General features: G+C 53.9%; 2 protein-coding genes across 2 annotated transcripts in view; one reads left to right on the forward strand and one right to left on the reverse strand.

Annotated features, from left to right (window-relative positions):
• DNAJC16 (DnaJ (Hsp40) homolog, subfamily C, member 16) lies at window positions 1-8854 on the reverse strand. The gene is made up of 14 exons (XM_010005222.1): window positions 8847-8854; window positions 8098-8164; window positions 6816-7140; window positions 5953-6137; window positions 4585-4689; window positions 3684-3842; window positions 3183-3313; window positions 2705-2888; window positions 2357-2539; window positions 2047-2123; window positions 1505-1585; window positions 1308-1406; window positions 779-949; window positions 1-397 (listed from the first exon to the last, which is right to left on the reverse strand). Exons 1-14 carry the CDS (start codon window positions 8852-8854, stop codon window positions 1-3), a joined length of 2172 nt encoding a protein of 723 aa, XP_010003524.1.
• CASP9 (caspase 9, apoptosis-related cysteine peptidase) overlaps window positions 8853-9596 on the forward strand; it is a 7454-nt gene continuing 6710 nt past the window's right edge. Inside the window, exons 1-2 of the mRNA XM_010005223.1 lie at window positions 8853-8860; window positions 9396-9432. Of these exons, the coding sequence (XP_010003525.1) occupies window positions 8853-8860; window positions 9396-9432 (45 nt within the window). The remainder of the gene's footprint in view (window positions 8861-9395; window positions 9433-9596) is intronic.

A 9596-nucleotide genomic window follows, 5' to 3' on the forward strand; every position in this document is an offset into this window, starting at 1 on the left:
TCAGTCTAGCGCGGGCCACGAAGGGATATAGAACCTCTGTAAGGAGCCCTCCAGGAGCCGCTCCATCCAGAAGGACAATTTGTGTAATTTGTTTTTAATGGATCTAGATCCTGGGCTGCAGGAGGATTTCCCTCTGGCTTCTGTGTGTAGTGAGGAATCATAATCCTCACCCGATCCCAGGGTCCCCCCCTCGTCCCCTGCTCTGTGGGGCTTGAAGAGGCAGAAGTATTTCTTGTGGCCGTTCAGGGCCAGGACGTAGCCCGTGTAGTCGCGCTCCAGGAAATGCTTGTCGTACTGGTTTGGGATGGGGGCTGCATCCTGGGCAAACTCCAACAGGTACTCCAGCCATCCTCGGTGCTTGTCCAGGCTGAGGAAGGAGAAATGGAGAGAGCTGCTCCTGGGGGAAGAGCAGAGAAACAGGGTTAGCAGATCTCCTAAGTCAGGACCGACTCCTACTGGACAGGGACGCGTTTGCAGACGAGGGCAGGCACGGTGCTGTGTCACCACAGCTCCCAGTTCAGCACAGGTGACAAGGACCTCATGTGCAGTGCTGCTGTGCTCTCTGCTGGAATGTGGGTCCAGCCAAAGTGGCCACAGTGCCAGACCTTCATCAAGCAGGGTTAGGAAAGGCCACTGGTTGCCACTAATGAGTGTAGAGGCTCACCAGAAGTGTCCCCTCCTGGGAGTTGAGCCAACACTACTCCTAACTTGTCACCACAGCAGCATTACCCAAGTTGTGAAACCAGTAACAGAAACCCAGGAGAGGGCCCCTGCCTACCCTGTGAAGGTGTAGACTTCCAGGGCAAACTTCTGGAGGAGGGCAGTTTTGGTGGAGTTGGACAGGATCAAGACCACATTCATGTGACCTGGCCTCAGGCGCACCAGGTTACTGTTGTAGTTGATGTCTGTGAGCTCAGTCACCTCAACAAAGCCCTTCTTGGGAATCCTGCTGCAACAAAAACAGTGACAGAGTGAGAGGGGATGGAGGGAACAGGAGCAGCTGAAGATGGAGAAACCTTGAGCTCATTCCCTCACACCAAACTGTCCCTCTGCCCTGGAGCTAAAGGCAGGTTAATCAGTGGAACAGCCAGACTTGGCTCTTCCTCAGCTACTCAGACCTTCTAACCTTTCCCTGAGGATTTTGTCTGGGACAGACAGTGGGAATCACTTCATTATGAAGTTTGTGCACCCCTGTTCTGGCTGTGCCCAGCTCAGACACTTCTCTCTGTGCTCTCACTGCACAGATGCTCCCTGAGCAGCAGAGTTCACTCAGCAGAAGACATTTCTGGAGAAACTGGAGGAGGAACCTGTTACTCTCTTTGCTGAAGCTGGTGTCATTCTTCTCAGTCTTTGTGGCAGTTTCTTCTTTCTCAGAAGGAGGAGAGTCCCTTGTGTCACTCGAATCACTGCAAGAGAAGATTATTTTGTGTGTGATTAAGGTGCCAGATTGGCCTGAGCTGCATTGGTTGGGCCATAAGATCTTTTTGGAGGTCCTGGCACTCACCTGAAAGCCTGGACAATAACAGTGCCAAAGAGAATGAAGAGGGCAGAGAAGAGCAGGGACAGCAGTGGCATCATTTCTCGCCTGAGGGGACATTTGCAAACACCAATCAGATCCCTGAGTTGTGCAGTTCCCACTCAAATTTCAGTTCCTCTCCACCTCAGGGAACACCAGTGAAGGTTCCCCAGAAACTCAGCTCCTTTTCTGGGGTCTTAAAGGTGATGGAGACTTTGAGCACTGTCCTGCTCCCACCAAAAGGAAGGGAACAAAACCAATTTGAAAATAAAGACAAGAAGGAAGTGCTGAAAAACAACTGATCCTTGTTTTCAGGAACTCAGTGTCCACCCTCAGCCTCAAGGTACTGGAGGCAGAAGCTAACACCTCTGTGTCAGCATTTGTCAGCTAAACCTCCAGGGAATCCAGGCACCAGTGTGCTAGGATGTGTTTTGGGTTCCTGGTAATAAGAACCTGGTTCTGCCATGCATCTGAACAAGGTGACAGCAAATCCTGCTCCCTACCCAGACCAGTTAACACCCAAGCCATACCAGTTGCTGTGAAACAAACTGTCCCAGCAGTCTGAGATATAATCCAGGGTGGAGTAGAGCCATCGGATAAGGAACATCTGTTTGAAAATAAACAAAAGCAAATGAGAAACCCCCTCTTCAGTGCCCTGGTAGGACTCCCACCCCTGAAACAGAACAGTTTTGGAACATGCCATGAGCTTCCTTCCATGAGTGAGAAACCCTTTGAGAATCTTGTCTTGGTCTTTTAAAATACACCTAATGCTCACGAGCAACCATCATGTCCCAAAAACCTAAGGCAGCTGCTGGGCAGCTGGAAGGGCCGTGCACTTACAGGAGCCAGCTCATCATTCAGGTCTGCCAGGACAGTCTCTGCAGAGAGCAGGCCAGGGTCTGTCCTCAGCTGGTCCACGAGATCCAGGAGGATGAAGTTGTCCTCATTGCTGCCTTGCCAGGCCTCCTCCAAGGTTTTATAGGCGACCTTCCCGGCATCGTTGCGTCTCTCCAAGATGACCACCTGGGCAAGATGTCAGAGAGGTTCTTTGTACTAGACATTATGCTTCATATCACTGCCTAGAATTTGGGGTCAGCTCAAGGCACAGCACCCTAGAGAAAGTGGTGCCAGTTAGGATGACAGGTGACAGGAAGAAGGGGGACAGAAAAGCCAAAGGGAAACCCTCACAGCTGATCTTCCCCGATACTTCTCCTCGTCCATCAACAAGGTGTCTGCAAACTCCGGCTGCCGGTCGCTGTAGATGTGCACAAACTTCAGGGTGTCTTTGGTGTTGGCCACAGCAAAGCTCAAAAATGCCTCGTAGGCCTCAGCAAACTTGTCACCTTCTCCAGTAAGCAAGACCACACAGTGCCTAGGCAACACAACGAGATGGGGGATAAGGAGCCATTCTGGGCATGAAAGGAAACAAACCATCCCTTTCCACAAGCTAGGATGATCCGCAAGAGCCAGAAGCTCAATGTGGGTACTCAGTGTGATCCAATGTTTCCAGGATGATCCGCAAGAGCCAGAAGCTCATCAAACAATGTGGGTACTCAGTGTGATCCAATGTTTCCCTTCTCCCTCAGAACCAAACAGGGTGGCTTTAGGAGCAGCCCCAGAGCCTCAGGGAACAAAACATGGGGATGTGTCACCCATGGAGCCTTACTTGCGCTGGCGGTGTGACTTCTTCACAGGACACAGCTCCTGGAACAGCCTCTGGTTGGTGAGCCTGGCCACCATGAGGAACTTATTCTGGGAAAGGAAGTCATCAATGAGCTGCTTCTTCATGTCTCGTGCCTGGTGAAGAAAAAGAAAGCAGAGAACTAAGCAGGATGAGGAGAGCAGAGCTGCTGTGACATTCTTGTCTGGAGCCTGGGGAAGGTTTCCAGCCAACACAGTCCTCGGTGAAATCATCTGAGATATTTTGAGGCCCTGAGATCAAGAAGATACACACAGCCAACCTTCTCAAATGGTCAGATGCCACAGCTGAAGCCTACTGAGCTCCCTCCCTCCTAACAGTCCCTCTCTGCCTCTGCTGAAGCCCTGGTTTCTGCTGGGCACAAACGCTGGTTACCCTGGAACATGTTGCTGACCAACCCCTCAGCACGAGCTCAGTCAGAAAACCCTCAACATGGCCACAGAAGCTCCCAGAGAGGTTCTGCAATACCTGCACCACGTCAGCAGGCCTGTCGATGTGCTCCTTGAAGACCATCATGGTGGGGGTGTAGACGTTGATGTTGTACTGCCGGGACAGCTCCTCGGTGCCGCGGAGTCCCACGTAGACGTAACCAAAGGACAGGTAGTCCCGGTAGGCAAAGGCAGTCAGCTGGGGGGAGGGAGCACCAGTGTGGGCTGACAGGAGGCAGCAAACATGTTCTCTCCCCAGTGCCCCTTCTCCTGTCACTGGGCACCCCTGAGAAGTGCCTGGCCCCATCTTCCTGCCACCCCCTGTAGATATCGACCCGCACTGATCAGATCCCCCCTCAGGCTCCTCCTCCCCAGCTGAGCAGCCCCAGCTCTCCCAGCCTTTCCTCACAGGCAGATGCTCCAGCCCCTCAGCATCTCAGTGCCCTGTGCTGGGCTCATTTCAGTAGTTCCTTGTCCTCACGAACTGGGGAGCTCAGAACTGGACCCAGTTCTCCAGAGGGCAGAGTAGAGGAGCAGGAGAACCTCCTTCAGCCACACTCTTCTTAATGCAGCCCTGGAGGCCATTGGCCTTCTTGGCCACAAGGCCACACTGCTGGCTGGTAGGCAGCCAGTTGTCCACCAGGACCCTGAGGTCCTTCTCCCCAGAGCTGCTCTCCAGCAGGACAGCCCCCAGCCTGTGCTGCTCCATGGGTTTGTTGCCCCCCCAGATGCAGGACTTCACAGCAGATGCAGGATGGGGCTTGGAGCAGCCTGGGCTGGTGGGAGGTGTCCCTGCCCATGCAGGGGGTTGGAACTAGATGATCTCTAAGGTCAATCCAACCCAAACCATTCCATGATTCCATTATGATTCCATGATACCACCTTTTCAGCTGGAACAGCTGAGTTCCTCAGTCAACAACACAGGGATAGAATCTCCTTACCTTGTATAACAGTGGCACAACTGGCATGTGGTCAAACAGAAGGACGTGGGGCTTGTTTTCCTTCTTCCAGTTGGAGAGGAACTGGATGTAGTTTTTATCTGTGACCTGTGAACAGAAGCAGCACAGGCAGTTGAACCTCAGAGCCATTAGACACGTGTTGTTCTGCAGGATGAGATGTCTTGAGTGGACAACAGAGCCTGGAAAAGCTGTCTGGGCATTAGAGAGCAGCCTGTGGGTTTCTCCTCCAACAGCTGTGCCTGAGCTGGGCTTCTCTGATGCAGATGAGCTGAAACCATCAGGCTCAACCCCCACCAGCCCCTCTAGTTACTGCACCCTCTGCAGATGTTTCAAGCCAACGTTGAGGTCATTTTCCTTCTCATCACTGTTCACTGGGGCCATTTGCTTTATCTACAGTGGAAGTCAGGGCTTATCAGGCTTCTGGGAGCCCCATCTCACCTGCCCTGGCTCAGCTTCACTATCTCTTTGACCTCTTTGACCTAAAGGAGCTAAAAGGGAGTTGACAGCCTCTTGAGGAGCCCCTGGGGAGGGGAACAGACTGAACTCTGTGAGGAACCCCCTGCAGGAAGCAGAATGGCTGCTTGAGCCCTGGCAAGGGCCAGGAGCCCCTGCTTTTGGGGTGAGAACACAAATACCTGGAGGACAGCAAGTCAAAGGGGCTGTTGGAAGGGAACAAGAAGGTCTTCTGTCCTCACTGAAGACCCCAAGGGAAAACCAGGTGAGGTGAGCAAGGCTCCAGGGAGAGGACAGGCAGGTAGGGGTGGCCCAGCAAGGGCTCTGCCAAAACAACCCAGAGAGGCCCCAAAGGCAGGATTTTTTTTTTTATCTGGCAGGAGGTTTTCCCTCTGACTTTGAAAGGACTCAAAGCTGCCAGCTCCAGTTTCAAAGGTCAGAATGAAAACTGGAGGAAAACAAACAACAGGGGGTCTCTGTGTCAGTGAGTTTTAGACTGAAATTAGTGAGTGGGCCTGAAGTGAAGGTTCTTAAGTGAAGGTTCAAGAAAGGAGAAGGGAAGTGAAATCCAGCAGCAGGCAGGGCATGATGATGACAGGTTCCTAACCCAGGGGCAGGTTTCCTGTAGTGCTGGCAGCCCTAGGGTGTTAGAGCAGGGAGAGCAGCCAGCACAGAGCTGGTGTCAAGGTGTAGTGGCACCTTGTGGAAGGGGAATAATTCTGGAGCTGCTGGGTGATGGTTTCCCCCAACTCCAGGGTCATTACATCTCCAAAGGCCTTGTTTCATCAGCTCCATCAGCTCAGCTCAAGGGCTGAATGAGATGAGCCACAAAAGCTCTGAGGAGGGAGCAGTACCCGGCCCGGCCACCAGCAGCAGCACCTGACGCTCTGATCCTACCTTCTCCACGAGATTCCCTGGCAGAAGGTTCTCCACAAACTGCCGCAGGTTTTCCCGAAGGACAGCGTTGTGGAAGAAGGTGATTTTCCCATTGATGAGCCCCAGCAGGGAGGGGGTGCTGTGAGCCCCCAGGTGATGGGCCAGGCGCCTCTCGTAGCCTGCGTGCACCACCCCGATCCCCACGCCTGCAGGGAGGAGAGAGGGCTCAGGGGAGACACCCCAGCACCCCAAAACACCTTGGGGGAAATACTGGAGGCTGCAGAGTTGTTCCCTTGCTGAGCTTCATGGAATAGTTTGGGTTGGAAGGGAGTTTAAAGATCATCCAACCCCCCTGCATGGGCAGGGACACCTCCCACCAGCCCAGGCTGCTCCAAGCCCCATCCAACCTGCCCTTCAACACTGCCAGGGATGGGGCAGCCACAGCTTCCCTGGGCAACCTGGGCCAGGCTCTCACCACCCTCACAGCACAGAATTCCCTCCTCATGTCCAACCTAAATCTCCCTCTTCCAGTTTTAATCCATTCCCCCTCATCCCACCACTCCCAAAGTCCCTCCCCAGCTTTCCTGGAGCCCCTTCAGGCACTGGAAGCTGCTCCAAGGTCTCCCTGGAGCCTTCTCTTCTCCAGGCTGAACAATCCCATCTTTTCCAGCAGGAAAAAAGGAGTTGGGTGTTGGGGGTGGGCCAGGCAAGCTGTCACCCTCCCTGTAGATCCCAAAAGGATGGGAAAAGTCCTGCAGCCACATTTCTGGCATGTGCTCTCCCTGCCCAAACCCAGCTTTCCTGGAGCCCCTTCAGACACTGGAAGGTGCTCTAAGGTCTCCCTGGATCCTTCCCTTCTCCAGGCTGAACGATCCCATCCTTACCCAGCACCTCCAACTCCTGAGCCACTTCCTTCCACACTGGCTCGATGTGGATGCAGCTGAAACACCAGTCCGAGGTGATTTTAATCAGATAAGGCTTCCTGAAACTGTCTGGCACAATTTCCTGGATGTAGTGGGAATAGTGGAGCAAATACTTCTCGTCGGACGTGTCCCGCCTCTCGGAATTGAAAGGGAAGTGGAAGAAGGACTCATCAAAGTAGAAGCCTTCATGGAAGTGGTGGAACTGGCGGTGCTGGGAGTAGCCTTGAGCTTCCCCAGCAGCTCCATAACGGTCAAAGTTGGCCCTTTTTTCCTCATTGGAGAGAATCTGGGAGAGGGATGAGAGAGGAATCACTGCCTGAAGCTGTGGAGGGGAAGTGCCCTGAGGAGAATCCCTGAGGAATTAAGTGCAGCTGCACAGGGATGGGATAGGGGGGAACACAAAGGGATAGTTGGGATAACACATGTTGGGAGGGATAAATCCTCTGGGAAAGGGAACTATCAGCGTGTTGGGAGGGGTAAATCCTCTGGAAAAGGGAACTATCAGCGTGTTGGGAGGGGTAAATCCTCTGGAAAAGGGAACTATCAGGGTGTTGGGAGGGGTAAATCCTCTGGAAAAGGGAACTATCAGGGTGTTGGGAGGGGTAAATCCTCTGGAAAAGGGAACTATCAGGGTGTTGGGAGGGGTAAATCCTCTGGGAAAGGGAACTATCAGCATGTTGGGAGGGATAAATCCTCTGGGAAAGGGAACTATCAGGGTGTTGGGAGGGGTAAATCCTCTGGGAAAGGGAACTATCACGTTGCTTCCAAGCTTACTCAGCCTGAACATCAATTCCTAGAGCAGCTTTGGAGCATCCAGGGTTTTCCCAGCTCCAAATTTTTTACCCAGCAGCCAGATCCCCACAGGGAGACTGTGTTTTTCCAGCTGGGAGATGAGGATTTGCTTGATTTCAGCTCCTTTAGGGAAGTTTTGGGTCAGCTGCTGCAAACTGGGGCAGCTGATTTTGAGAGGAGGAGCCATGTGGAAAGAGCAACTTCTGGAAAGAATAATTAGAAGTAACTAATCACCCTGTGGTGATTAATGCTGCTTCTATCACCCACCCAGTTGCATGGGGCTCAGGCAACCCACCTCCCCCCCCATTCCTTTTGAGGCTTTTTAGGGTGAAAAGAGCAAAACTAGAGCAAAATACTTGTGGCTGAGGACAAGCTGGTGTCATCCAGGCTGGAAAAATAAGGTCACTTGACTTCCAGTGAAAGCAGGAATTTAGGAAGAAGAGTGTGTTACCTCGTAGGCCTTGCTGATCTGGATGAATTTGTCCTCTGCTCCTGGGTCCTTGTTTTTGTCAGGGTGCCTGAGGCAGAACAGGAGGAATCATGGAATTATGGAATGGTTTGGGTGGAAGTGACCTTGAAGATCATCTAGATCTAACCCCCTGCATGGGCAGGGACACCTCCCACCAGCCCAGGTCGCTCCAAGCCCCATCCAACCTGCCCTTCAACACTGCCAGGGATGGGGCAGCCACAGCTTCCCTGGGCACCCTGGGCCAGGCTCTCACCACCCTCACAGCAAAGAATTTCTTCCTCATGTCCAACCTAAATCTCCCTCTTCCAGTTTCAATCTATTCCCCTCATCCCATCACTCCCAAAGTCCCTCCCCAGCTTTCCTGGAGCCCCTTCAGGCACTGAAGCTGCTCTAAGGTCTCCCTGGAGCCTTCTCTTCTCCAGGCTGAACAATCCCATCTTTTCCAGCAGGAAAAAGGGGGTTGGGGAGGGAGGACAGGCAAGCTGTCACCTCCCTGCAGATCCCAGAGGGATGGGAAAAGTCCTGCAGCGACATTCCTTGGGGCTGAGATAAGATTTTACTCCTGGCACGTGCTCTCCCTGCCCAGACCCCACCCCAGAAGCCCAGGACATGTGCCAATGCCCCTGCAGACCTGTCACAGGATTCCAGAATGGTGGGAGTTGGCTGGAACCTCTGGAGATCCTCTAGTCCAACCCCCCTGCTAGAGCAGGATCCCCTAGAGCAAATCCCACAGGAACATGTCCAGGTCAGTTTGGAATGTCTCTAGGGATGGAAACTCCACAACCTCCCTGGGCAGCCTGTCCCAGGGCTCTGTCACTCTCAGAGTCAAGAAGTATTTCCTTATATTCAGGTTAAACCTCCTGTGCTCCAGTTTGTGCCCACTGTCCCTTGTCCTGTCCCTGGACACCCCTGAGAAGACTCTGCCCCTCCACCTGATCCCATCTGACCCAATTGCCAACAGCCCAAGCATGGGGTGAGGGGACAGACCCCTGCCCTCCTGATCTCCCTCCCAGCACAGCCCCTGGGGGTGTCTCAGGTTCCAGCAGCTCTGGGAGAGGCTGTTTTCCAAGGCTCCTCAGCACAACACTCATGGATCCAACCCCTTTCCCTCCAGCCCAGGGGCTGGGTTGCCCTCAGACACCCCTGTACCCATCTGAGACCGGGATGCTGAGGCACTACATGTTCCCAGCCGAGTCAGGGTGAACTTCACACCTTCCTCCCGGAGGGTTTGATCACCTGGACGGCCAGCCTGAAGGCGGCTGCTGGGCTTCCTGTGCCAGGAGAAGCCCCAGTGCCCAGCTCCAGCTGCCAGCTGAGGTGAGTCGGGCAGGGACACCCAGGTGAGGCGGCTGATGCCACCACAAGGCAGCGACACCGCTGCTCAGAGCGCAGTGACCCCCAGGGGAGCCCAACCCACCCCGTCCCTGGGTCCTCCCCCGGTGTCCGGCCCGGCTGGGGGGGCACAGCAGGGATGTCAGCCC

The sequence above is a fragment of the Chaetura pelagica genome, unplaced genomic scaffold (assembly GCF_000747805.2).
Source record: "Chaetura pelagica isolate M959 unplaced genomic scaffold, ChaPel_1.0 scaffold159, whole genome shotgun sequence".
Taxonomy (NCBI): Eukaryota; Metazoa; Chordata; class Aves; order Apodiformes; family Apodidae; genus Chaetura; species Chaetura pelagica.

Bases quoted from the DNA above. Each gene is read 5' to 3' on its own strand.
- DNAJC16 (XM_010005222.1), bottom strand. The intron at 6,138-6,815 runs GTAAGGATGGGA...TCCTCCCTGCAG, and splicing joins TCAGGAGTTGGAGGTGCTGG to GCGTGGGGATCGGGGTGGTG. The intron at 2,124-2,356 runs GTAAGTGCACGG...ATTTTCAAACAG, and splicing joins TGAATGATGAGCTGGCTCCT to ATGTTCCTTATCCGATGGCT.